The sequence below is a fragment of the Manis javanica genome, chromosome 4, assembly GCF_040802235.1.
Source record: "Manis javanica isolate MJ-LG chromosome 4, MJ_LKY, whole genome shotgun sequence".
In the NCBI taxonomy this organism is placed as follows: Eukaryota; Metazoa; Chordata; class Mammalia; order Pholidota; family Manidae; genus Manis; species Manis javanica.
Genome location: NC_133159.1, coordinates 16,238,468 through 16,266,339, shown reverse-complemented (window position 1 = coordinate 16,266,339; position 27,872 = coordinate 16,238,468). Strand labels below are relative to the sequence as shown.

Here is a 27,872-nt window from a genome sequence, read left to right as displayed (position 1 = left end):
CCCGCAGCGGCGGGCTGGGGGAGCTGTGCCCGCCTGTCCCCAAGGCCTGGGCGAGGACCTGGCAGCTGGGTCGCTGCGCCTCTAGTCGGGCCGGGCTAGGCGGCGCTCAGCCAGGCGTGCCTGGAGCGGCCTCGGGCCCCAAGTCCTCCCGGGCGCCCGGCTGGGGAGGCCCCCGGAGAAGCCCAGTCCCGCGGGCCAGGGCGGCCGCAGAAGCAGCCTCGCCGGCCCGCCCCCGGGGGGGTGTCCAGGGCCGCTGGGCCCGCCCAGGTAACCCCATCCTCGGCCCGCCCCCGGCCCGCCCCCCCGGCCGCCCTCCCGCCTCCACCGCCGCCGCATCCCGGCTCTGGGGCGGCGCTGACAGTCTGGTCCGCTCCGGGCAGCGGGCGCAGCAGCGGGCAGGGCTGCCGGCAGGCACGGAGGCAGAGCCCCGCCGCGCGCGCCCCGGCCCGCGCCCGGCGCTGCGCCCCAACCCACCCGCGGGGCGCCCACCTGCCGCCCCGACGGGAGGCCCCCAGCGGCCGCAGCCGCTGCCCGGGGCCGGGCGCCCGCGGCAGCACCATGAGTCCCCGCTCGTGCCTGCGTTCGCTGCGCCTCCTCGTCTTCGCTGTCTTCTCGGCCGCTGCGAGCAACTGGCTGTGAGTCGGGCCGGGACCCGGCTGGGCTGGGCGGGGGCCGGGGCAGGCCTCGGGGGCAGCGGCCGGTGCCAGGCGGCGCGGGGCAGCGGGCGCGGGGGCGCCCGGCAGGTGTCTCCGCCGCTGGACGCGAGACTCGCTCCCTTTTCTCAGCTGCCGCCGTCACTGCCTGGGCCACTCTCGGGACCCCTCTCCTGCCCAGGTCCGGTTCCCAGCCCTGAGGCGACAGGGGTGGCGGCGGTGTCCGCACCCTAGGCGGCCCGGGGCGCCCGAGAGCGCAAGGGGTGCGAGCACGGGGTGGCAGCCGGGATGGGGAGCCAGGCGCAGGGCGCAGCCCAGGCTGAGCTGACAGGTCGCCGAGGAAGCCCATTACGGGGAAGAACCCTGGGTCATAATAGCAGGTTAATCCCCAGAAGTCCAGGAGCGAGTTCCCTGCGCCGAGTTGCGCCGCGGTGCGGGCTGGGCTGGAGACGTGCAGCGACCTGTTTCTGCCAGGGGGCGGGAGCCAGGATAGGAGGTAAGGGACAGTACCGCGACGCCGAGCCTCCGAGAGCCCGTAGCTGGTGCTGGCCGGCCATAGTTCTCCCTGGGGCGGGAAGAAATTCTCTCCAGCCCTTAAAGAGGACAACAGCCCCCACCTCCCTGTGCGTTGCCTAAGGAGTGGGGTGGGGGCTGCTGACCGCTGGTGACCTGACTGTCTGCCTGTTTCTCCTTGACTGGGCTTGCCTAAAAGGACTCTCTGGGAAGAGACAGAAGGTTCATTAGGGGACTGGGGTTGGGGGGTGGGGGTGGATTCTAAAGGGATGAGCTTGGATAAGTGGGTGAACAGGGAACAAGAAGACCCTGGACCCCTTCATCCCCACTCAGTGACCATTCCCCAGGCCCCAGGCTTAAGTTAACCCTGGTCCCCATTCCTTCTGCCAGGAGCTCTGCCCCCATCCACTGTGGGCAGCCAGTGGGGAGCCAAGCTCCAATATTGATCTGAAAAGCATGAGGTGGGAAGGGGGATAGCCAACAGTGTAGCTGGGGTTTCCATGGAGACAGCAGGAGAGGAAAAAATTCTCTCTGCATCAAGACCAAAGAACAAATATCTCCCATGAAATTGCCCCGAGTGTCCAATGGCTGTTGCTATGAGGTCATTGCAGCCAGCCGGGGCCCTGCAGGCTGGAAGGAGTGTGTTCGTCGGGGTCAGAGCCACCCAGGGCTTGGGGGACGGAGGTGATGTGGAATTCTCCCAGCTGTTCTGAGAATGAGCGACTCCAAGGCAGCCCAAAGTGGCTGCAGAGCTTTTGTTTTTCTTGGAGACTTAATTTGATTAACACTTCAGGAGCAGTGGCGAACTGTACAGAACCCAGGGCATCACCACCTCCTCCCACCAAACCCCCTGCAGGCCGTCTCTCTGGGTGGGGCCTGGGTCACAGAGCCGAGGGGAGGAGCTGATTGGGACCTGGGGGAGTCTGGGTCCCTGGACCCGATTCCTGAAAGCCTGGGTTCAGAGCTGGGTTCTCCAAAGTGAGAGTGAGGGCTGGGGCTGACCCACCCAGCGCCAAGAACTGTAAAAATGCAGAGAAGGAAGTGGCAGCTCAAGGGTCGGACCCAAGCCTTTGTGGGAGAGAGTGGCATCTGTGGGGAAAAGTCCTTCAAGAGGTCTAATATTTGGGCTCATTTTACAGATGGGAAAACTGAGGTCCCAGGAGGGAAAGCTACTTGCCCAAACCCAGAGTAAAGAACTGGACCCAGGTGCTCTGATTCCCCAGCAGTAACATACCCCCTTGCTGAAACCATCCCAAAGTTGAGCCAGTGTGGCCCAGGTGGTATCATGACCAAGCCCAAAATCCCAGCCAAGGAGGCAGCCCCAGTTTTGGGTCACACGAACCATGGGGAATTCCAACGGCGCTGCTCTCGTGCCTGTGCCGTGGGGGTGGGGTGAGGAGGGGCAGCCTGGAGGGAGGAAAGAGGTTGGCAAACCTGTTCTCTGTAGCAGTGATGGTTCAGGTTGCCATGAAGCAGGTCTCTGGTAACCCAGCTCACTCCTGCTCCACCCCAGGCTTTGGGGCAAGGGTCTCTCTGCTCAGCCCAAGACAGGAAGAACATGGGACTTCTCCTTGGACCCTACCAAACCAGAGAGGCTGTGATGGAGAAGTGATTCTCTGGGCACATTCCAGGACTGGGTCATTTGCCTTGTATTATCAACCTCCAGCCCTGAGATAGGGGCTGAGCCAACTCTGGGGAAGTAGGTGTACAGCCTGGCCTCCCAGGAGCTTGGACTCTAGGTAGAAAGATAAGACAAAAGCAAAACCATGAGTGAATGGGACAGCGGATGTGCTACTGCTGTCAGAGGAAAGAGTTAAGTGTGAGCTAAAGTAGTCACAGAGAGGGGACTTTTCCTGGAAGTTGTGACAATACATGACAATATATATGTAATCATGACAATAACAATAATTATAGCAGCTCCCACTGCACTATCTAAATCCTGACATATGAATCTCATTTCACAGATGAGAAGATTGGGGACCACAGAGGTAATTGCCCCAAGTCACTTAACTAGAAAATAGCAGAGACACCTGACCCAAAAGCTGCCTCTAGAAGGAAAGCTTTGGGCAGGCAGGTGTCTGTCCAGGCATGGTGGCTGACACGAGATCTTTTCAAGTGTGAGCCGTACTGGAAGTCTGGCCCCCAGAGGATGGCTGGCAGTGCTCTCAGAGGGGCAGGGCCTGGGTGTCTACTCCCCTTTTGGTACCTGGGAGTCAGGCTTCCGTCCAGGGTCAGTTGGCTGGCTGGTTGCAAGTGCCAGTGCAGTCTGTTGTCTCAGAAGGGCGGGTGGCCCGGCGAGGAGGCCAGGTGTCCCGCTGGGTGCAGCTGTTGGGCAGGACAGAGCCTGGAGCTGGGAGGGCTCTGCAGCCCGAGGCCTGGGCAAGCCCGGAGAGGCTGGAAGCTGTTGATTAGACTTGTGTCTGGCACCTGGAGTGAGCTGACAGCTTGTGGCAGCTCCCACCACTGAGGGAGGGATGGGTAGATAAAAACAGTTCGTCAGTGGAAGGCCTGGCCTGTGCCGTAGACCTGGGCTCAGAAATGTCTCTGAAGGTTCCCCCAGCACTGGGGCTATGCTGGCAGTCAGGAGACGAGGGTTCCAGCCCCAGTTCTGCCCCACATGCGAGGTGACCTTGGGTGGGCCTCTTCTGCCCTCTGGACTGTCATCTTCAGCAGCTTGCTCTGAACCCCAAGTGGAAGTTCTGGGAAGACTTAGGGAATAGATAAGGTAAATGTCATTATTGGGATTTCCTGAAGAAAGGCAGTGGCACCTTGAGCTGGGGCTCCAATGGAAGCCCCCAAGGCAAGGGCAGGGGACCTGTGCTGCACTCAAAAGTAGCCCTTCAGAGTGGCTAAGAACTGGTACTCCATGACAGACGGCCCACAGTTCAATCCCAGGTCTGCCACTGACCAGCTGAGTGACCTTAGGCAGGCTACTTAACCTCTCTGAGTCTCATGCTCTTCAGTTTCCTCATCTGTAAAATGGTACCCACCCTTGGGGGGCTGTAAAGAACAGTGAGCCCTCGCATGCAGCACGCTGAGCTCGGTGTCACACACAGCAATGAACATGGTAGCGGCGGATACTGCTGGAAGCTGAGGGCTGCTGTCAGTGAGAGGGGGAGTCGTGTCCCTGTTTACAGGGATGGCGGAGAGAAGGGCCTTCAGGCTACTGCTCCCAAGCCCTGTTTACCCCAAACTGTTCCATTCCAGATCTGTAATCTTGCACAGGCCACACAGGTAGGACACTAGGCTGCTGCCTCCGGGCTTTTCCACCAAGGCCCTGACAAAAGCCTCATAGAGCCAGGAAGGCCCAGCCTGGCGGACCTGAGGAACTATTGCCAGGAGCACCCCTGAGGCCACTGGGGGAGGCACCGTGCTCCTCACTGAATCTGACCCCCACAAGTGTGCGTGTCTCCGTCTCTGGGCCAAGCTCCCTGTGCCTGCTCACCCAGTGGGGATGTGTAACTCTCTAGGCCGTGGACAGTGAGGCCTGGCACTCTGGGCACAACTCCCTGGTCCAAGTATGGGCAGAACTAGCCCAGATGTGCAGTGTCAGCCCCACAGGTAAAGGTGTGGACTGTCTTCCCAGGGAGTGCCCCTCTAGTCCCCAGCTAAAAAGGATCCCTCCCTGCCTACTAAAGAGTAAAAACCCATCCCCTTGGAACTCCTCCCATGCGTCCGGACATTGAATCACACTCACAGACCTTCACAGTTAACACCAGACTTTCCCGAATTGCACTACTGATAATATCTTAGGCCTGCCCTGCACACTGTAGGTTGTCTAGCAGCATCCCTGGCCTCTACCCACTAGATGCCAGTAACAATCCTCTAGGTGACAACCAAAATGGCTTCAGACATTGCCAAATATCCCCTGGGGGGCAAGAGCAGCCCTGGTGGAGAATCAGTGGCTGACTTGAGCACTCTCCCCACCACTGCCCTGTTAGAACCATATAACCTCTCCCTCCCACTTTCAGAGGATGGAATTTCCATCCTTTTCAGCCCCACTTGAGAGGCCCAGAGGTACAGTGACTTCTCCAAGGACATTCAGCAAATCAGAAGCAGGACTTGAACTTGACTTGCTTTCACATGTCCAGATCTCATGGTTATTACCCACTGCCTATAGACCTGTTTCGTATTATATGTAACTATAGTTCCCTAGTGTGGCTTCTTGCTTCTTCTACAAGGTTATAACCATCTGGAAGCTGGGGCTGTGGTATGAACACCTCCCAACATCCTCCTAGTGCCTGGCACACATCTGCAATGTGGTGGGTGTTCAGTCAATATTTAATGGATGAAGGAAGGAAGGACTTATTCACTCCAGAGGGTTTTAAGTTGTTGGTGCCCTATCTTCAAGGACCTCAAGTAGGAAGGAGGCTCTGCTCCACTGCCCTGAGTCTCAGGTGATGCTAAGAGGTGCCAGGTGGGTGTCGGGAAGTGTGGCTGTCCCCCAGCAGATCTGCTGCTCTAGCCCTCAGCTCCCCAGCTAGGGCGCACCCCTCAGAGCCAGGCTAAGCACTTCTTCCCACTCACCCGCCATTGCAGGGCGGGCTCTGCCCGAGGGGCTTTGCTCAGGCTGCAGTCACAACTCAGCTGTCTGCTATGGCTTGATTTTCTTCCCTCAACCTTGGATTAGCAATTGAGCAACTCAGCAAGCATCTGACAAGACAGTGTTCCCCAAACCTGTTGAAACTCGCCCAACTCAGGCCCTGTGGGTGCATTTGGAAAGCTGAGCATTTGCACCAAGCCTCCTCCTCTTGTTGTCCCTCTGGAAAGAAGGGCTTAGCCTGAGCCAAATGGGCACAGAGTTGGCCATGGAGCCACTGATGGTGGAGACAGCTTCCCACCATTGGTTCCCCTAGTCGCCCAGATGCCACACAAGCTTGCAAGAACCGCCGCTGGTTTGCTCAGCAAACTCAGCTGGAAGGTGAAGCTATGACCCAAGGTTGCTGTCCAGATTTCCACAGGAGTTGCCAGGTTTTATCTCTGAGTCCTGAACTGCATCTTCTGTTATTCAGCCAAACCCGGCAGAAGGCTCTCTCCCTGCTGTGACCCCACAAGCTCCCCCTTTCCCTATCCAAACCCCTCTCCACAGCCCTCACCTCTTGGCAAACTTAAAACCAAACTATGTTTTAAAAGTTCCCCAGCCAAGTGAGAACCCCCACAATGAAGGGGACCTGGTCTGGTGAGAGGGAGGGAAGGAGGTGGGCGGAAGGAGGGAGGGATGTGTCCAGGGAGGGAAGGAACCTCCAACAGCTCACAGGGAACTCTGGAAAGGCCCAGGAGAAGCAGAAGGAAATAACCCATGAGATACAGGGAGCTCTTCCCTGCTATGACTCTAAATGGTCCTTTCAGACCCTACTTCTCACTCTGCTCAACCCATGCTAACATGGCAGGGTGGGGTCCCAGGAACTCTTCCCCAAGGGCTGGAGACAGCAGGGTCTTCCTCCTGAGTCAGGGGTGCCCAGCTGTCCTGGCACCCCAGGCAGAGAGGAGAGAGCCACAACCATTGAAGTCTGAGGAGTTCTCAGAGATCATCAACTCAGCCCCTGCCCAGGACACTGTGCCTGGTAGGCCCCATTCAGTCACAGCAAACCTCTACCTACCAAGCAAGACCTACTCCATCAGGCACTGTACTGGGTACTCAGCATCACACAGCACATTAGCGGTGGAGCAGGAACTCCAGCCCCATCTCCCGACCACCCTCAGGGCTTTCTCTGTAGTAGATGGAAGCAGACCTACACCCCAGCCCCTGCCAGCCATTCTCTGCTGGAGGGGATGAGCAAACTGGAGCAAAGAAAGAACCAAGGTTCTCCCATCTGCCCTGTGGGGGAAGGGCTGAGCTTTGGCCACAGTGCTTCCAGGATTAGGCCTTTAGAGGAGGTCCAGCAAGGTCAAGCAACTCACTGGAAACCTGGAGCTACCTGCACAAGGGCCTCACGTCAGGGAGCCAGCCCTGGCCCTGGACAGCTCAGCTGAGTTTCCCCCATCCTTTGTAGTTCTCCACCCCAGGGCTCCCTCAACCAAGCTAGGGAGGACAGTTGAATGGTTCAGTGGCTACAAAGGCAAGAAAGGCACTCTGGGGACAAGGTTTGGGTGGGTCTTTGCAAGGGAGAAGCTTTCTGCTGGCAAATTAGGGGCAATGCCAGGTCAGAAAGTGCCCTAAATTTGACAGCCACTTACCCCACTACCACACCTGCCCCAGGGAGAGAAGGGCAAGTCTTCCGTTCTGGCACAGTTCTGGGGCCATCCAGGCTCTGGTCTGAGTGGCTTCTTCCCAGCTCTGAGTGAGCCACCAGCTCCCCTGGAACAAATACCATGAGATAGGAAATGGGGGGTTCCCAAACTTTGGGGTATAGGAGCCCTCAGTATGGAGCTGGGGCACCCGGGGCTAGAAGTAAAGGAAACTGGGGGTGCCAGGCTTCTGAGGATGGGTAGTAAAGAGAGCGAGGGACCCCAAGAGGCAGGAAGGGGGAAATCACCCCCTAAGGTATAGGAGTAGGGGCCTGGGCTTCAGAGGAAGCCACCTGGGCATTGGAAAGTCTAGAGTGGCACTAAGGCAGGGCAGAAAGTGGAATGGAGGCAGAGCCCACCACTCCACAACCCTGTGAGCGTCTCCAAGGGCCCCCTCCTCACTGGCTGCCCCTCCAAGACCTCAGGTCAGTGCCAGCAACACCCTCCACAGCCCCAGAAGCTGCAGAGACCACAGGTCCTGGCCCATCCAGCAGCCCCATAACCACTGAGACATCTCCCTTCCGGGCACCCCTCACTCCTTAAGTGGCCCAGATGCCTTCCCTATAGTTCAGAAAAGATAGTAGGCTCTAGAATCACTCAGCAATGAAAGAATGAGGCCATCTTCCTCAAGCCATCGCCACTGAGGCCAAACCATCACACCTTTGGTACCCTGGGCCATCTTTGGAGCCCAATCATCCAGTCCAGGCTTAGGAGCCAGAATGACATGTTTTCAAATCCTGACCTCCCCTGACTGGCTGCAGGGCCAGGAACTCATGCCTCTCCGAACTTCATCTGTGAAATGGAGGAGATAATACCTTCCTGGCCAGCCCTGCATGGCTGCAGTCAGGATATATTAAAGCTCATGGCTACTGTGTGAAGAGCACGAGGGACAGGTGTGAAGTGCCTCTCTTCTGGTCAGCTAGTCTCCCTAACGGTTTCCACGTCCCCTGGCACACCTGAGCTTGTCCCGGACCCCGCTGTCCTGACCCTCCTCACCCAGCGTCCTCCCCAGCTCCTGATCTCGCCACCGTCCCCCTCCCTCCCATCTCTCATGCTCCCTGACCTTGGAGAAGCCTCCCCATCCTCTAGCTCTGCATACTCCATCTGGAGAGACCCTCAGAAACCTGCAGTTGGGATTGAGATGGAAGTGACCTACTGTTTCCGATGGGAGGGTGTCTTCCCCTCAGGTGTGCTCCGCTTGGGAGCAGGGCTGGGGTCCCAGATCTTCCAGCTGCTGGAACCAAAGACAAATGAACAGAACTGGTCTGAGTCCAGCAGAGGGCCCAGCTCAGGAGACTATGAAGAGGCTGCAAGATGACAGTGATGGTGATTGTGATGGTGGCAAACATCTTAATAACAGTGATAGTATAATGTTGCCCCTGGGGGAAGAGTGCCTACTATGTGAACCTTTCATTCATTTAATCCTCCTGAGTTGAGTCCTTCACCTCCCCATTCAATGGGTGAAGACACTGAGGCCCAGAGATGCTCACTAACTTGCCTCCAGTAATAGAGACGGGCTTCTGGCCTAGTCTGTCCTTCCCCGGGGCACAGTGCACCACACTGCCTGCCGTGCTGAGGGGCAAGAGTCTCTGGCACAGGGTCACCCTGGGGAGAATACAACAGGAGGCTAAAACCATGGGCACAGAAACATTCCCAGGTCGGGAAACAACCCGATGGTGTGGTAAGGATCTCGGGGCACCCAGAGACCGTGATCCTGCGTCCCTCTTGCTGTCACCCGGCCTACATCTCCCAAGGTGGCTACTGTTCAGCAGGCACTGGTCTCCTTCCGGCTCCTCCTCCTGCCCTCCTGGCCTCCTTCCTCCCTGGAGTTGCAGGCACCACAGCTCCTGAGGAGGCTCTAAATGTGGCCCAGCAGGCAGGGAGGCCGGAGGGAGGGGGCAGAGAGGCCTGGGCTGGCGTCCCAGCCCCCACCTGGACACCCGTGGGACCGGGACCATGCCACTGATCTGCTTGGCCTTCCAAACGCTCCAGCCATTTCCATCCCGGCTCCTCCTGACATGCAGAACAGGAGCCGGGGAGGAGTCGGAGAGGTGCAGATTTTCTTCTAGGAATTTGTACATTTTTTTTAAAAAGCAAGCAAACCTGGAAAAGCTTGGGACAAGCCCAGCTAATTTTAGTTTCTAATGAAAACAGCAGGTGGCTGAGAGGATCTGATCTCCCTGGCAGAGCCAGGGTCCTCCAGCCTCGCAGGCTGCAAGCACGGGCTGGGCATGGGGAGGGCCTCCTGGGAGGAGCCTGAAGCCCCCACTTGAGAAGTCGGGGCACAAGCTGCCTGGCAGCAGCAGCCGGGGTAGCCTGGGCTGCTGGGGTAACCTGATCGATGACACGGCTGTGGCTGGAGTCCTGGGTGGCAGGGCAGCAGGTGGCAAATTGCTAAGCCTGTACTCAGCAGTGGCAGGAAGAAGTCTTAACTGGGGCAATGCAACAACGGGAGAAGCAGGGATGGTGGAGGCCCTCCCCAGGCCTGCCCGGACAGCAGCGGCCAACACTCATCACGCCAGGCTCTCTGTCTCCCCCAGAGATGGCTCATGCAGTCAGCATCAGAGCCTGGCCCAGCTTCAGGGTCAGCAAGTGGCAAGCGTATCTCTCGGGAAAAGGTTGAGCCACCTGAGGGTGCAGGGAGAGGATTCCTGAGGCCCCCAGGACCAGCTGAGGGTCTCCAAGCCCTCGGCAGACTGAAAGGCAAAGGCAGTCCCTGTTTTCCTCTCTCACCCCCTGCTCTTCCCGACCTGACTACTCAGCCAGGAGGTGAGCAGAGGGGACCTGGTCAGGGCAAGGCCCTCCATTCACACTTTTATTGAACACCTCCTAGGTACTGAGGAGGCCACAGGCTAGACATGACATGGAGGGTGGCATCAATCCCCCACAGCTGCAAACAGGGCCGGTCCACAACCAGAATGCAGGGGAAAAGGAGCTCCCAGGCAGAGCTGTTTTGCATTCCAGTTTTCCCACTCACGACCTGTGTGATCTGGAACAAGTCGCTCCACCTCTCTGGCCTCAGTTTGCCCATCTGTATATTGAGGCCAGGCACCCTGACTGGATACCAGAAAGAGCAAGCGGTGTGGGTAAGGGCCTGCAATGCCTGGGCTCCTAACTCTCTCCACCCCATCCCAGCTCAGGCACCCAGCCCTTCCCAGGCAAGACCCCAGGATGGGGTAGAACCAGGGCAGGGTGGGCCATGCCTCCTGTGGCATGGAAGGGGACAGCTGTTGGGCCAGGTGAGGGCAGGGCCTGGGGGGATGGGGCATTGGTGCCAGCCGTGGGGGCAGGGACGCTCCTCAGCAGAAGGTCGCTCAGCTTCTTCCTGGAAGCTGTCCCAGTGACTCACGGCCATGGCAGCCCAGCAGCTCACCCCTAAATCCCTACTACTGTTATTTCAGCCTGTCCCCCCTGTTGAGTTCTGAACCTAGGGGAGAGGGAGTGGGCGGCTCCTCCAGTCCCTCTGATTCCTCATTCAATGGCAGGGGCTCCATTTGAGGCTTGGACCGCCCCCCCAATCCCAGTCTATAAAAAAAGGACAGCCAACTCTGACACTGAAAGGCCACATAGACTCAAGAGCAGTTTTCTGAACCCAAGAGGAAACAGGCTCCGAGTGCAGCAGACACTTGCCCAAGGCCCCCTGTGGGCTGGTGGCTCAGCCAGGCCTCTCCAGCCTGCTCCCCCTGCCCTTGAGCACCTCCCCTCACCAGAAGCCAGATCACAGCACAGCTGGACCTGGCCCCACGGCCGGGTACAGAGAGAGCAGAGGCTGCAACGAGGACAGGCCAGCTTTCTGCCCCCAGGTCACAGAGCGAAGATGGGCCCCCACCCTTTCCAAAGAGGCCAACCCTGGGTCTGAGCAGGCAAAGATCCAACTTGAGGCCCAACTCCTGTCCCCTCACCCGGGGCCTCCCAAACATGGACCTGGCCCATGGCCAGGAGCTGGGCTCTTGGCTCCCCCTGCAGGCCAATAGCACCAGGTGGGACTAGCTCCGTAGGGGAACCTTCCCCTGCACCCAGGCAGGGCTGAGGAGCCCAGTCAGCCCCCTCCCCTCCCACCTTCCAGATTCACCCTCCCCTGCTCCCCAGCCCTCTTCCCGCCCTTGTCTCCCCGTCCCCTGCCCCAGAGGCTCGGGCTCCTGCCCACACATGCCAGTTTCCCTGCATCCCCTAGGCAGGACCTGGGAGAGAAGACCAGGAGGCCGCAGGAATGCAGGGAGACTGAGGGGAGATGGGACTGCCTCGGCCCAAGACCACCCACTCCCTCTTGCGCATGCAGCCAGGGAAGGGAGAGACCCCGCTCAGCATGCCTACAATGTGCCCAGAGGAGAGTCAGACACACCAGCCACATCAAATCACCTTCATTTCCCACGCAGCTGTCAGATCGGAACCATTACTCCATTTCTAGATAAAGAAAGCCAGACTCAGGGAGGCCCTGTCACCGGCCAGTGAGGCAGAGAGTGGGTCCCCGAGTCAGATCACCCAAGAGTTCCCCTAAAGTGCTCTCCAGGCCAGTGCCCAGCACAGTATCACAGCTGCAATCTGGGAATGGGTTAGGGGCCCAAGCACCCGTGCTTTCAACAAACCCACAAATGTGATGCACAGCCAGAAGTGGAAACTGTCACTCTGGTCCAAACCCCACGCCTGACAAAGAGAATCCAGATGCCGCTTGCACACCTCCGGGAATGCTACCACAGCTCAGTGACCAGCAGGCAGCCCACCGGCTGCCCCTTAACTGGCATCCTTAGGTAGAACAAAGCCAGCTCCCAGTAGCTTCTGCCCACTGGTGTCAGTACTAGTCCTTGAGCAACATAAAAAAACATAGTCTCTACCAAAGGCTTTGAAGTCAAGCAAAACCAGGTTCAAGTGCTAGGGCCACCTCTTATTAGCTATGTCACCTTGCCCACAAGGCAAACTGCTCAACCTGTCCATGCCTCTGTTTCCTCCTCTGTAAAACGGGGGTTCACTGGCTCACCAGAGGATGAATGTAACTGTGTAAGTAAAGTGTTTAGCCCAGTCCTAAGTTCCAAAAAATGTAGCTATTATTATCACTGTTATAAAAATTTCCCATCTTTCAATACAGCTTTGTGTGTACTTTTATATTTGGGCACCATTCATTCATTTCACTCCTTCTTTCAGCCAACATATGTCAAGCTCCTGCCCCATTGCCTTACGACCCGTGTCAGACCATCTTTCACACACAGGATCCCTTTTGCTTCTGACAACACAGTCCCTTGACTTAGCCACAACCAGTGGTATCTGCAGATACCACACTGAGTTCCAGAGAGCAGTACCTTCCCCTCAATCGTTCTTCAGACAAGAAATTTGTGCAGCTTCTCTTATAGGACACAACTGCATCTTCACCTCCCACCCACCAAGAGAACCCCCCCACCCCCAGAGACCCAGTTGGCTGGCCAAGCCCCTGGAGGGGGAGACTGGTTCACTGTAGAGTTGGGGGCAGCAGGACACACACTCTTCCATTCAGTGCCCCTGATCTGCGTGGCTGAGGCTGAGGTAGAGGCAGGGGCTGAGTTTCCTCCTGGGAGTTTCCTCCTGGGAGTTGGTGGGCAGGCCCTCTACCTCTCTGTGCTCATCTATGAAATGAGGCATCTGGACCAGACCACCTGTCAGGGAACATTCTTTTAAGTCTATGATTCTGTGCACTCTGCCACTCCTCCAGGAACCTGGAAGGCAGCCACAGGTGAGCAGATGCATCTCCCACCTAGAAGGTGGGAAGGGGAGGCAGGGAAAGAAAGGGAGGCATTTCAGAGTCACCACTCAGCTGTCCTCCCCACCATGAGGCTGCCACTTGTGCACCTACAATGGGGACCAGAGGGTGGGGAGGGGGCAGGCTGAGGGGCAGTAGAGCATGAGTCATGGGGTCGTCCAGACCCAGGCTCCAATCCAGGTCTGCCCTTACAAGCTGGGTGGCCTTGAGCTGGTCCCTTCACCTCTCTGATACATACCTGGTGTTTAGTAGGTGCTCAGTTAACACACACTTATGCTTCCTCCTGTCAGTGACTTTCCCCAGCTCCACTCCCATCACAGTGAGCATTCTGTGTCTGGCTCCTGGCCCCCCTGCCTCCTGGCCCAGGCCACAAGTGCCTGTGGTTAGATGAGGAGAGCCTTCCCAGGCCCCTCAGCTTGCCAAGGAGAGCAGACAACAGGAAGGCCCATGGGGTTTGAAGGGGCTTGAAGCTCACCTCTGGCACTTGCTGTGTCACCTTGAGCACGTCACCCTCTTAGCCTTCATTTTGGAATCCATAAGAGAAGCATAATGATCGCCTCATAGATTTGGAGTAAGGATGCACCAAGATGAAGTGCCTGCCACAGCAGCAGGCACACAGTAGGTGTTCAGTGAACAGTAGTGCTTGCTCCTGTCCTCACTGAAATGGATGCATTGAAGCCCTTTCTCCCCATCTGTGCCTGTCCAGAGCACCTTGACATAAATTATCCCAGCTAGACTGTGATTCTCATCATAACCCTGTGAAAGGGAGCCAGCATTGTTGCTCCATCTTCAGGCTGTAAAAACTCAGGGGTCTGAGGCAGGAGCATGGCACACTTTGGTTTTGAAGCTACCCCCTGTCGCTGCCCCACCCCCGCCCCGTGCTGCCCAGCCCCAGCCCCCTGCCTTCAGTGCCCTCACTGCCCCTCCCCTGCCCCTGTGCTGCAGCGCTGATGCTGGTCTCCAACTGGGGGCCCTGGGATGTGGCTATCAGTGAAGACCTTGGCCTTGCAGCCAAAAGGTGGGCTTAGGTCCCTAGCGCCCCTGCCTGGGGGTGGGGAAAGAGACACTGGAGCAGACAGTGGCTCTAGCCTCCCAGCTGAAGGCATCTCTACATGAAGGGGTTGCAGAGCAGGTGCCAGGTCTGGGGTAACACTGGGGCATGGATGCTGGTGCAGGGGGCACCCAGGGCAGGGAGGGATCCCACAGGGGCTGGTCAGCTTCCCTCCCAGTGCTCTGCCTGCTTTGGATGACTCAAGGAAGAGACCTTCTTGTGCAAGACAGCATTTCCCTCCAGCCCCAAGAGCCAGACAGGAGAGCCTGTCACTGGATCCAGAGAGAAGTCAACAGCCAGGACCCATCACTGGGACAAGTCAGTTCCCAGAGGCGTGCACTGGGCATGGCTCCATCCTACGAGTGGAAAAGGAGGGAAGCAGCTTGGCATCACATTCTACCCCACCACCCTCTCCCTAGGTACCTGGCCAAGTTGTCTTCAGTGGGGAGCATCTCAGAGGAGGAGACATGCGAGAAGCTCAAGGGCCTGATCCAGAGGCAGGTGCAGATGTGCAAGCGGAACCTGGAGGTGATGGACTCAGTGCGCCGTGGCGCCCAGCTCGCCATCGAGGAGTGCCAGTACCAGTTCCGGAACCGGCGCTGGAACTGCTCCACACTCGACTCCTTGCCTGTCTTCGGCAAGGTGGTGACACAAGGTGAGGGAGGGGCTCACGGGGGGAGCCGGGGGAGCCAGTGGTGCCAGGGTGTGGACCCCAGGTCCACGGACCCCAGAAGAAGCCAGCACTTCCTTGGGTGGGCAATCACATACTCGCAAGTGGCTGAACCATTCTGTTATTTATCCATCTAAAACAGCACACTGCTGGAGTGAGAGCACAGATGCAGATGGAGGTTCCAGGATGGGCACGATCCAGATGGGCAGAGGGGATGCTGTTCGGTGCCATGCTGCACTCTACAGTGTGCAGCGTTTGCAGCCCTGGAGCTCCATCCCCATTTTAGAGAGGAAGGAACCGAGGGTCCAGCAGGGGAAAGGATAGAGTTGCCCAGGGCTCCTCAGAGAGTGAACAGCAGAATGAGAACTCAGACCTGGGGCTCCAGATCCCTAGCCCCATGCTGTTTTTGCCTTAGCAGTTGGTCTCTTGTATGCAAGCTTTTCTCATTCATCTGTGCCTTTGACTAATCATACTGAGAGCCTCACTATGCCAGCCCTGAGGACCAGGAAGAGCAACATCAAGCTCCTATTTTCCTGGGCTCAAAGCAAGTCAACCACAGCTCAGCAGGGCTAGTAGCTTACACACCAATAGCACTAACAAGGGACCAGCCACTGTTCAGTTTTAAGTAAATATTAACTCTTTGGACCCTTTTAGATAGGTTTCCATATTGCAAATGAAGAAACTGAGGCACATAGAGGTAAATAACTTGCCCAAGATCAAAGAGCTAGAAGTGGCAGAGCCAGGACTTGAACCCCTACAATCCAGCTCTGGGATCTTGCTCTTACCTCTGTGATGCAGGGGACACAGGAGCCTTGAGAAATACAAGGGTGGACCCACCCCTCCCCTGGCCAGGGCTGGGTGCTTGAGAAAGCTTTCCTGAGGAGGCAGGCTTTCAACTGAGAGCAGAAATATGAGAAGGCATTAAGCCAGAGGAAGGTGGGCCAGGGCATAGAGAGCATTCCATGCAACTGGAAGGCGCTCTGAGGGGTCACCGGGTCAAGCCTCTGCCCTCGAGGAAGTGCTGTCAACCAGCTGCCTTTCTCCACTTCCTGAGCATGAAACTGACACTCCTGAGCCACCAATGTCCTTTGCCTTGCTCAGGTAGCAGGAAGGCATTGCCTGGGCCAACCTTTGTCTTGGCACCTGTGATCCCGGATGGCTAGGGCTGCTGGGCTTGTGGCAAACCATTTGGATGTTGTTCGAAACCAACTGTGATAGAAATTTGGAAGCCATTCTCCTGGGAGCTGGCAGAGGCCAAAAGGCACGATCGCACTTGGCATTGTTGAATGTCGCTGCTGCAGAGAAGAAGTAGAGACCCAGTGAGTGGCTTCAAAGTGGAGGATCTCCCAGGATGATGGTGCCACTGCTGAGGGCCCAGCGCTGCCTGTTGGATGAGGCCCAGGTACTAGGCTCAAATGGCCGTCCTAAATGCCGGAAGCCCCCACACAGTAGTCATCAGTGTTTCGGATGGATTGTTGGATGGATCAGCAGGGTTTCGTGTGCTGGGCCCATTCACACCCCACGCCTTGCACGTGCTATTTCCTTCCCCCCAGATACCCAGTCCCCCCTCTGCCAGTCTTCCCAGCTCCTTGCTTTTCCCTCCAGGTTCCAAAGCTCTTTCTTTATGCTGCAATTTTTTCCTTCTTTTGGTAATTTTTTGTTTTGGTATCATTTCAAACTTACAGAAAAGTTGCAAAAATAGTACAAGGAATTCCCAGACACACTTTTTTTTCTTCATCTCTAGGTGATGGATTTGTTCCATCAACAAATTTTTTTTTTAATTGAGGCGTAAATGACATACAGCATTGTATTTGCTTCAAGGGTATGACCTAATGATTCAGTATTTGTATATATTACAAAATGATCACCACAGTCAAGTCTAGTTAACACCCATCACCATACATAGTTACAAATTTTTTCTTCTGATGAGAACTTTAAAGATCTACTCTCTTAGCAACTTTCAAATATGCAATACAGTATTAACACTGTATAAATATTATAGTCACCATGCTGTATACACATCTTCATGACTTGTTTACTCTATAACCAGTAATCTGTACCTTTTGACCCCCTTCACCAATTTTGCCAACCCCACACCCCTGGTACCACCAGTCTGTTCTCTGTATCTCTGAGCTCAGTTTTTCCTGAGGAATTCCCATATACTCTACCTGGATTCACCCAAGTTTGTTTTAATCCACTTGACTTATCAATTTCTCTACCTCCTCCCCACTTTACACACACACACACTAAACCATTAGTGTTGATACAGCTTTCATTACGTCTTTCAGACCAAACTGCGATGCCTGCCTCTCTCCCATCCCATTCCCCCATCATAAACCTTGAACTCTTCCAAGGCACACATGATGTCTCATCTACCTGTTTCCCAGCACATGGTAGAGCCTGGCCTGGAGGACACAGTCAGCGGATGTCATCTAATGACAGAAAGCAAGTTGGGGCAGGAACTCAAAGGAGGACAGAAGGGGAGGCATGGGGCAGTGCTGGTACCAAGCCAGGGAGAGACCCCTTTGAGAAGTACCTTCATCCCGTGTTGGCAGCAGAACCCAAGGAAGTGGCCCAGCTCTGGCTCAGCAGGTTTGGGGAGACCCTGAGCATCCTACCAGGCGTGGCTGGAACCTGCTCCAGCCTTGGTCAGGTGTCCAGTTCCCTGGAGCTGAGTCGAGGCACCCACACCCTAGGTCAGCCACACCAGGCAGATGTCAGGCATGTTGGCGGAAGAGTCTGAGCTTTTTCCATTCATCCATCTCCTCACTCTTGTATTTTTTATTTTTCTTCCCCAGTAAGATTCCTCTCAGAAAAGTCTTAATTTATCTCCACTGAACAAGAGGAGAAGGGCCGTGTCCCTCCCGAAGGCAAAGTGCTGCTCTCCGAAGGTCCAGGGGTTGATGAGCAGGAGGGAAGGCACGGGCAAGAGTGGCCTTGGGCGAGTGACAGTGCTCCTCCAAGCCACGCGGCCTTCCCCGCAGTGAGCCCAGCACGTGTGCTTCCCTCATGGGGCTGTCACGACGATGCAGTGACATAATGCATGGTAGCACTTGGTGTAGACCCTGACCCGAGAAGAGCTGACTGTCGTCTCCAGCTGCCGGCCTTCCTGGGGCAGCAGTGCCAGCAGCCAGTCTGGGTAGGCCTCTCTTGCAGCCCCCGGGTTGGGGGTCGGTAGCTTGTTCAGTGCCCTCACTCGTGAACTGCCTGGCTGGGGTCATGGCCTCAAACATGCTAACAGATGCCCGAGGGGCCAAGGCTATCCTTGGAGAAGAAAGGCAACCCTATGTGTCGAGGGCCTGCCGGGTGCCATCATGCATCAGACGGCCCCCCCGAAAGCTCTGAGTGTGGTGTCATGCCCACTTCAGAGCTGGTGGGGGGCTCAGCAAGCAGAGGCATGGTAGTACACCCAGCTCTGCGACCTGCCACTTTGGCTGAGATCCCCAGCAAGGTCCAGCGCCTGTCCTAGCCTCAACGTCCTCCTCCCTGTAAAGGAGGGACAATCCTAGGACCAACTCCAGGGATGGCCACCAGGATTCAGAGAGAGGGTGCCTCTGAAGGGCTGACTCCCTGAGACCCAGGGTGGGCAGCCTCCAGCCTGCATCTCCTCCACCCTGCTCCTGGCCTACTGAGGCAAGATGGGTGGTGAAATAACGGTGACCAATGTAGACAGTGTGTAAGTCAGGGCCAGACTGTGTGCTCTGGGCTGAAAACCTACCAGAAATTTGACAAAATTGGTATTCCGGGGAGCCGGGAATGGGGGCAGGTGGCAGTTCTTGGCTGAGCAGGTATTAAGTGTCAAATGTGGGGTGGCCTCTGTACCTTTTGGTCACTGCTTGATCCCAGTGCCTGGAGAAGCAACTGAACATAGTAGATAACCGGTATTTGTTGAATGAATGAAAAGGATTTGAGGATGGGAGGCAGAGGCCATAGAGTCTGGCCAAGGTTCAAGGTGAGCAGGACATGCTGGGGTCTCAGAGCAGGCCGACCTGGGGAGAGGCAGGGAAGGCAATGCAAACTCCCCTTCTGCTCCCTTCCATCTGTAGACAACTCTGGGCCTCCCCCTGCCTCCTCACATCTCACTGTGACCTCGATCAAGCCTGTGTCCTGAGAGAGAGAGATGAGCCCTGAGGCCCCTTCCGGCTCTGGTTGCCAAGGCTGGGAGGCCATAGCACAGTGAAGATTCAAACCCAGGCCCGTCTTCCCACTCCCTGTGTCTGACATCATCTAGGACACTTCACTGACCTTACCAGGCTGGAATTAAGAAGTAAATGCTTTCTAGTCCTGGGCTGAGACTCACTAAAACCTGGGTCCTCTCCTTTGTCCTCAACATTAGCACTGCAGTGGGACCAGTACGGGTGAGACTATGCCTTCCTTCTGGGTGGCCTCTTCACCTTGGCGTGCCTCGGGGGTAGCACAGAGCCTAGCTCACAGCAGGTGACCTATAAATGTTTGGTGAGGGAGCAGGCAAGGAAGGAAGTGTCGCTGCCATAAGGGCGCTTGTGGCCCAATGGCGAACGCAGTCAGTGGACTGGTCCTCAGAGTGTAAGTACCCCGTAGATATCTGTTGGCAAATGAATAAAATGACATTAATCACCCAACAAAAACACAACAGCTATTATTGTCTCGAGCACCTACTATGGACTAGACTGAACACTTTCCATATTTTACCTCAGTAGATTCCCATAACCACCTGATGAGGTCAGTGCTATTATCACCCTCATTCTGTGGACAAGAAAAGTAAAATCACACACCTAGGAAATGGCAGAGCACGGATTAGATTTCAGGCCTGCCTGGCTAAGCATCCGCACTCTTTCCCAATATTCCCCCGTCACCAAGGGCCTGCTCCATGCCTGGCCCCATGTGGGGTGCTGGGGGGCCAGAGGAGAAGTATGAGAGACAGCCCCAGGAGCTTCAGTTGGGCTGCGGAGAACAGACACACAGACACTTAGAAGAAAAACAGTCTGCAGCCTTATTCTGATGTGTGGGATGGGCAGGCGGCCAGCAGGGGCACCTGGAGTCCCTGGAGGTCCATGATAGTGGGAGGGAAAGTTTTGAGAAGTGTGGGGGTCCAGTCTACCAGGGCATTGTTTTCCCCACATAAAAACTGGGAAAATGAGGCTCAGAGAGGAAAGTCCCACTACTAGTAAGAGTCTTAATATGGCTTTGTCCAGCTTCAAGGCCTTCACTCTTTCCTCTGTCCTACACTGTCTCTTAAATCCATAGAGGCTTCCTGGAGGTGGTTTCAAGAAAAGGTGAGCTTTTGCAGGTAAGATAACAAAGGAAACTGGGAGGAAAGGCAGGCTGGGAGCAGGGATAGGGAGAGAACAGGGACAGTGTCTTTCTCAGAGGCCAGCGTCTATCCTGTACTACCCCCAGGACTCCCGCTGGCTCTGCTTTGGAAACACGTGAGTTATGCTCGGAATGGCACTTCCACCAGGACACCGCCTTATGCCCAGGGGATCACCATGCCCATGGCTTCCTCTCCAGCCCAACTTAGCCTCAGCTGGCTCCCCTCCAAACACTCCTTCCTGCCTGAATATCCTTCCTTCCCACATCTGGGGGAGACATCGCGCATGATGTGCTCAGAAGAACGTGGGCCCTGAGTCAGACAGGCCTCGGTTCCAATGCCCTCTTGGCTGCTGACGGGCTAAGGGACCCCGCACAAGCCAAGGAGCCTCACTTTTTCCTCCACTGAGCAGAGCTGGAGAAAGCTGGTCACTAAGGTTGTCATGAACCTTAGAGTCAGCATACAGAAAGGCCCTGGCCACTTCACAGGCCCTCAGAAAGGGTGACTATTACCACAGGACAACTCTGAATTCCCAGCCCTGGGCAGCCTTAGCACCTTGGAAAGGGTGGCATGGAGGTGGAACCCAGGGAACACAGGATTTAGACCAGTGAGCCAGGGAAGGAGGTGCTCTAGGAAGAAAAAGAGCAGGTGGAAAGGAGTTGGGTGTGAACGGGGCAAATGGCCTTAGGGAAAAGGCACCTTAGAGGGTTCTGCCTTGCCCCAGGCCAGCTCTGCTGTCCCAGGAGGATGAAGCCTGGACTGTCTTCCTCCTGCCGCTGACCAGGCAGCAGCTATCTACCATGTCGCTGGGAAACTCTCCCCTGCTATGCTTGCACGTGTGCCACAATCCTTTCGCTGTCTCCGCAGTCTCTGCCAGATGCCCCACTAGGTGAGCAAGGCTCCAGGCTGGGCACCCAGGCAGAGGGAGGAATCGGGAGGGGCCATAGCACTGGAGTCTAAGGGCTGAGACCCCAGGCCAGTTAGACAAGTTGGGGGAGCCACTGCCATTGGCTTGAGGGGCACATTAGCTCAAAGAGCTTGGCCACATTCTCCAGGCCTTCTGGGGCCTCCTTCACTGAGCACAGCCCAACAACCACTCACTTTCCCCAGTAAAGATCCCACAAAAGGAACGGGACCTGTCCTGCGGTGCAGGAGACTTAAGGCAGACCTGAAGAAGCCCTTCCTGGATCCACATGCTGGAGGTGGGAGGAGGGCGACCACATAGTTATTCCTGGGCCCAGGCTCCGTGAGACAGGGTCATGTCCCCGTTGAAAGCTCTGGAGCCAGGATGCCCGAATTCAAATCCTGGTTCCACATGTCCTGGCTGGGTATTGTTAGACATATTACTTCACCACTCAGTACCTCAGTTTCCTCATATGCAAAGTAAGGATTAAAAGTTTAATTCATAGGATTGTTACAAAGAGTATATAAATTATGTAAAGTGCTTCGACTGTGCCCAGCAGAGTCAGCTCTCTCTAAGCTTTAGCTCTTCCTACCATTATCTTCCCTCCAGAATCCCTTCCTTCAGGCCCACTCCCAAGATGAGGAAACCATAGTGTCCTTGGTCCTGAGGCCAGGGCATGGGACACCTGGAGTCCTGGCAGATGGCTGTTGCTTTGCGGGATGAGGCAGAGGCCTCCCTGAGCAACCTCACAGGGAGCCCTGCACCCCAGGGCCATCAGCACCAGGGAGGAGGCGAGCCCAGAGCTCAGGCTGGGCCAGGCGCTGCCTGAGAGCCCAGAGAGGCAGAGGTAACGGGACCACACCAGGCCAAGAGCCAGGGCCACCCGTATGCCCTATGTCCTTCTTTACCTTCCCCCTTGGTCTTTGGGGCAAAGATCTGTGCTGGTTCAAGCCTGGAAATACCAGAAATACCAAAAGCTAAAGTCGTCTCTCTATGGGCGGCCACAGCACAAAACCAACCACCATGATCCTGCTATTAACCTCGATTAACTTGGAGAGGATTCCATCTCGGACTGTCAAGGCCACTGAAGCTCCAGCCAAGCCCCCAAAATGGCCAGGCCAGGGCAGAGGGCTGGTGGGAGAGAGGGGGTGGTGGGCAGTAACCCCAGCACAAGGGTAGAACCAAGAACAGGGTGTCCTGAGCCACAGGGCCCGAGCTGCCCCCCACCCCAGCACTCAGTTTCCGCTGCTGTTCCACCGACACGGGCACAGAGGAGGTGATTGTTTCCATCTGACCACGGTGACTGCTCCCTGGGGCGGCCAGGCGCTCAGGCCTGGGTGTCACAGAGGTAACTGCCAACCACGGGGCCAAAACCTGCCCCCTCCACTCCTGCGGACAGACACTCCAGTGGAGACAGAAGGACAGTCACGGGCACACAGAGGCCCTCACAGGGCCCAGGAGAGGAGCAGGGCCTGTCTGCTCACACACCCAGCCAGCCATGCGTGCGCACGTACACACACAGGCACACACACAAGCTCTCTCCCACCATCCACACCCCCAGAAAGAGGCTCCACAGCAGCTACACCCTGAGGCACAGTTCCTAGGAAGATAAAAACACCCATTCAGGCTGGGGGTGAGGGCAGACTCCAAAAGAGAACCACTGAGAAGTCATGGGGTAGAAGGGAAAGACAGGCAGCAGAGGCCAACAGGCCCGTGTTGAATCCTGGTTCTGTCACCTCCTGGCTGGGTGACTGGGACCAAATCACTTTCCCTCCCCAAACCTGCACTGTGCCATCTGTGAAATGGGCACAGATAAAGCTCCTATGGTAGAGGGCATCCCCTCATCAGCCATGGTCACAGTAAACAGGAAGAGCCATTATTATGATTTATTTTTAAAGATTCTGAGGAAGCAAGACATTCTCAGAATCAGGCCCAGCATCAGGGGGAAGGGCTAGCACAGGATCATCAGGCTGGGGGGACAGTCCCCCACCCCTTGCCCCATTCAGAGCCCAGGGGGTCCAGCTGGGGAATAGGCACAAAACGAACAAGATGTTAGAAGAAGCCAGACCTGGGTTGACAGTCTGGCCCTGCTACACCATAGTTCTATACTCTAGGTTAGTCAGCTCACCTCTCCAAGCCTGTCTCGTCTCCCATAAAATGCTGTTAACATCACTAATCTTCAGGAGAGGTTGTGAGAACAGCAGCCCTGGTAGATAGGCACACAGAAGTGGGGTCATCTGCCTGCACCACTATGTGCTGCGCCATCTGGGACAAGCCACCAGATCTGTGAAATGGGGTGATAACAGTCCTTACCCTGCAGGGTACTGTGAGGATGAAATGGTCAGGACATGGGCAGCCCAGAGAGCAGGGCCTGGCATGCAGGGAGCGTGTTTAGCCATTGGTAAGGTCATGGGAGTGGCCTGCCTGGCTCTCCATGGGACACCATGGTTCAGGACCATCTCAAATGGAGGGTACAGGGATCCAGCTCTGCCTCTGCCTCCCACAGGGACTCGGGAGGCGGCCTTCGTGTATGCCATCTCTTCGGCAGGTGTGGCCTTTGCAGTGACACGGGCATGCAGCAGTGGGGAGCTGGAAAAGTGCGGCTGTGACCGGACAGTACACGGGGTCAGCCCACAGGGTAAGCATAGGAGGCGGGGAAGGCAAGTGGGAGGGCAGGTGCCGGGCCCTGCCCTCCCTCACCACGGCCCCTGTGCCCATGGCACCCAGGCTTCCAGTGGTCAGGATGCTCGGACAACATCGCCTACGGCGTGGCCTTCTCACAGTCCTTCGTGGACGTGCGGGAGAGAAGCAAAGGGGCCTCATCCAGCCGGGCCCTCATGAACCTCCACAACAACGAGGCCGGCAGGAAGGTAGTGTGCGGCTTCCCCGCCACCATCACCACTGGGGCAGGGGAGGGCTCAGTAGGGCCACCAAAACCCTCTTCCACCCACACGCCCCTGGGAAAACATTTACTCAGGCTCTCAGACACACCAGGAACCTCCTACAGGCCAGTGGAGCACAGGTGGCAGGGTAGGGAAGCACACAAGTGAGAGGTGTCAGACACAGTGAGCGGCACCCAACATGCCCCACCCATGCATGTACATGTGCACAGGTGTGTGTCCCCATCTGTCACACATACACACACGTACAACTAGGATTTGAACCTTTCTCAGTGCTGCCACAAAGAGCATGACCCTAACTGTGCCACCATCTGCCTCCTTGATACCTATTCTTCAAGGTTCCTGTGCAGCTCCAATGCAGCCAGGTTCTTCCTCATGTCTCTGTCACTCTTTCATATGACACTGTCCTTTAGAATGTCTCTCCTCCATCAACCCAAGGGCAGGGATAGTATCTTCTTCAACTGTCCCCAACACAGCTTACCAGCCCACAACTGCATACAACAGGCACTTAACATGACACTAAGTCTTTTCCCAATTCTGCGGCATCCCTCCATCCATGCCCCCATTCAGTCCCTCCCCAACTGCCTCTGTCATCTCCTGATGGCCCCTCTCCCCTCCCTGTCCCCTGCAGGCTATCCTGACACACATGCGGGTGGAGTGCAAGTGCCATGGGGTGTCGGGCTCCTGCGAGGTAAAGACATGCTGGCGAGCCGTGCCGCCCTTCCGCCAGGTGGGCCATGCACTGAAGGAGAAGTTTGATGGTGCCACAGAGGTGGAGCCACGCCGTGTGGGCTCCTCCAGGGCACTGGTGCCACGCAATGCACAGTTCAAGCCCCACACTGATGAGGACCTGGTGTACTTGGAGCCCAGCCCAGACTTCTGTGAGCAGGACATGCGCAGTGGTGTGCTGGGCACAAAGGGACGCACGTGCAACAAGACGTCCAAGGCCATCGACGGCTGTGAGCTGCTGTGCTGTGGCCGTGGCTTCCACACAGCACAGGTTGAGCTGGCTGAGCGCTGCAGCTGCAAATTCCACTGGTGCTGCTTCGTCAAGTGCCGGCAGTGCCAACGGCTTGTGGAGCTACACACATGCCGGTGACTGCCGCCCAGCCCTGTGCCCAGCAACCACCCAGAGGTCCAGGGAAGGCCAATAATTTAAACAGTCCCCCACCACCCACCCCAAAAGATACTGGTTGTATTTTTTGTTTTGGTTTGGTTTTTGGGTCCTCATGTTATTTATTGCTGAAACCAGGCAGGTGACCCCAAGGGCACCGACGGGCCTCCCCTAAAGCCTGGGTCTTTTGTGGCTGCCACTGACCAAAGGGACCTTGCTCATGCCTCTGGCTATCCACGTGTGGCCACTGCTGACCACTCAGTTGTTTTCTGTAACCATTTTTCTACTTGCAGACTTAAGGTGGTAACAGGAGTGTTACAGCCACATGCCTACTGACCCTGCCATCTGGGTGGCCCAATGGCAGGGGGACATAGGTGCCATCTGGATGGAAGCTGCACCCCCACGCATACACACAGACCCCTGGCAGCTTCAGTCTGGTAGCCCTGTTTCTCAAGCCCCTGGAAAGGGAATGAGCAGATACCAGGTTAAAAAGGGCAAAGGGCTGAAATTATCAGCCCTCTACAAGCAATTGGAGGTCCAAGCTCTGGGGGACCTTCCAGGCAGGAAGAGCAGGCGAGACCAGGGCAAGAGCAGGTTACAGTCCTACCCCAGAGCCCAGCCCACCCAGCCTCCCCTCAAAGAGGGAACTCCCACTCCCGGGTGCCTCCCAGGCAGGAGTATAGGCTGCCGTCTCAGATTAGTGATCCCAGTGGGGCCTTGGCAGTGATGCCCCTCGTGTGAGTCTCCTCCTCCCAGTGCTTCGTGAAATTAACAATGGGAAGTGCGTACACGCACGCACACAAAAGGCCATGTGCAAAAGCCCTCCCCCGACCATTATTTCACTACTGAACCAAATTTACTAAGCAAATACTATGTTCTAGATCCCGTGTACTGGGCATTTCACTGTATGATTACAACAGTCCTGGGAGGCAGACAAGACAGGGATGCTGGTACCCATGTTATAGGGGAGAGGAAAATGTTCAGCCAGGTCAGAGCCAGCCTGATGTAGAGACAGGGCCAGAAGAGTCCTCCAGCCAAGGCTCTGCCTGGGCTTCTGCACCCAAAGGCCTGGCAACTGCAGGGTTCCTGGGGTCTGAGCCTTGGGGAGAGGGCTGTGGCTAGAGGAAGAGAAGCCAGAAAGCAGCAGAAGCCACAGACCACAGGCTAAGCTACAGCCCACAGGGGGGCAGTGGCTGAGGCAGCCCTGCCCCTAGGTACCATGGGTACCGAAGCAGAGTCCCCAGAGACGCCCCAGCAGCGCAAATGTGGCCCTCACACCAGCCAAGCCGTTAGGAGCCCAGCCCAACACCCATACATCAAGACCTGGGCTGACCCAAGACCTGCTTCTCAGGTAGACTCCCAACCACCAGAGAAACTCGCTGCCAGCCCAGCCTCCAGGCCGTCCCCACGCTGAGGCTCTAGGCTCCTGATTTGAGGCCTTGAGCTCTGGGATCCCCACGGGAGGTTCTCAGACCCCCAAGCTCTTGGCTCTGGAATTCAGTGTCTGAATGCAGGCTCCAGTCCGCAGAAGCTCTCCTCTAGACTCTGTGGTCTGGGCCTCCTCACGCTGGCTCCCTCAGGAAGAAGGCCAACACCCTTGGCCACAGCCAAGCTCTCTACTCAATGTCCTTCCAAGAAGATGGCCAAAGCCAAATGAGATGCAACAGCTACATTCAAATGTGGGGATAATCTTGGGGAACATAGGCTCTGATATGGATAAAAGCTGAGCAGACTAAGTGTCCCACAGCTGCCCAGTCTCACTGCTCCTCTGGCGGGCATCTAGCTGTCTGCTCAGAACCAGGAAAAATACTATCCCTCACTGGCAGAGACTAGACCGAGGCGAAGGAAGCCGTGGAGACCCCTCCCTGTCCAGACAGGGCTGAGCCACACTCTCCCCCACCCCAAGTCCTGTCCCCAGAGCCAGAGGATGAGGGTCCAGGATGGATGCTGGTATAGTGGGCGCTGCTCCAGGAAGAAGTGAGAGGGTCTGTGCCTGTTTGTGGGTTCCACCTCTCTGCATGCCAGGGGACTCCTCAAAGCTAATCCTCCCAGGACTCTGAAGGATGTAACCTCAGTGAAGCAGACTAGATTCTAGGAACCCTTGCCCAGCCCTACCACCACCACCACCACAGGCCAAAGGGATCCAAAGCCACTGGAAAATGGAGCTTCCTTGGACACACCTAGCTCTGAACTGTCCCGAATAAAGCGAAGGAATGAGCACAGGCCTGATAAAGCCTACCCACGCTGGAAGCTGGCCAGAGGGTCCAATTCCTGCCTGAAACCCTCTCCACTAGTGTTGACACAACGCAAAGGTGATGTCCTCTGAGGCCTAGGGCTGGATAGGCCCCAACTCTGGATGCTGCTACCCTCTTGCTGCCCCTAACCCATCCTCCAATTTTTATACTAGGCGCATTGCCATTGAAACATCCCCATGAAATAGTCTGATGCACGATAAAATGATTATTTCTTTATCTTGCAATTGTGGTGGTGGCTTTCTTTAGTAGGAGAGGAAGAAGAGACTTGGGGAACAACATGGCAAAAGCAGGTAAATAGCCGCAAATTCTAGATATGGTGCCCCTCATTGTCCTCTTTCGTTCTGCATAACCCACCTACTACTTGCTGTCTGGAATTAACCTGAAACACACTGAGGCAATATATGCACTTCACTGAGCCACATTCACCTACCTAAACTGTGGCCTGAGTCAAGGTCTTAGGACCCTTCTTGAGCGCTGATGTGGAGAAGGCATGAATATAATGACAGCTGTCTGCTCAGAACCAGGAAAAATACTATCCCTCACTGGCAGAGACTAGACCGAGGCGA

At 56.3% G+C, this 27,872-nt stretch overlaps 1 protein-coding gene and 2 long non-coding RNA genes across 4 annotated transcripts; 1 reads left to right on the top strand and 2 right to left on the bottom strand.

Moving 5' to 3' along the window:
- The first annotated feature begins 352 nt into the window (after positions 1–352).
- On the top strand, positions 353–27,530 carry WNT4 (Wnt family member 4). Of its 2 annotated transcripts, none has more exons than XM_036999941.2 (5): positions 353–635; positions 14,593–14,828; positions 23,586–23,675; positions 23,765–23,907; positions 24,569–27,530. In XM_036999941.2, exons 1-5 carry the CDS (start codon positions 559–561, stop codon positions 25,034–25,036), a joined length of 1,014 nt encoding a protein of 337 aa, XP_036855836.1. In that variant the 5' UTR covers positions 353–558; the 3' UTR covers positions 25,037–27,530. The 2 variants fall into 2 exon arrangements, with proteins under 2 accessions (XP_036855836.1, XP_036855835.1); XM_036999940.2 differs by having other exon boundaries at positions 357–635; positions 23,544–23,675.
- On the bottom strand, positions 2,798–3,512 carry LOC140848841 (uncharacterized). Its single transcript, XR_012130049.1, has 2 exons — positions 3,373–3,512; positions 2,798–2,901 (listed from the first exon to the last, which is right to left on the bottom strand). It is a non-coding gene; the product is annotated as an uncharacterized lncRNA (long non-coding RNA).
- On the bottom strand, positions 3,785–8,631 carry LOC140848840 (uncharacterized). Its single transcript, XR_012130048.1, has 3 exons — positions 8,551–8,631; positions 7,344–7,464; positions 3,785–3,874 (listed from the first exon to the last, which is right to left on the bottom strand). It is a non-coding gene; the product is annotated as an uncharacterized lncRNA (long non-coding RNA).
- Positions 27,531–27,872: the final 342 nt, after the last annotated feature.

Bases quoted from the DNA above. Each gene is read 5' to 3' on its own strand.
- WNT4 (XM_036999940.2), top strand. From the start codon at position 559: ATGAGTCCCCGCTCGTGCCTGCGTTCGCTGCGCCTCCTCGTCTTCGCT. The intron at 14,829-23,543 runs GTGAGGGAGGGG...TGCCTCCCACAG, and splicing joins CGGCAAGGTGGTGACACAAG to GGACTCGGGAGGCGGCCTTC. The intron at 23,676-23,764 runs GTAAGCATAGGA...CATGGCACCCAG, and splicing joins ACACGGGGTCAGCCCACAGG to GCTTCCAGTGGTCAGGATGC.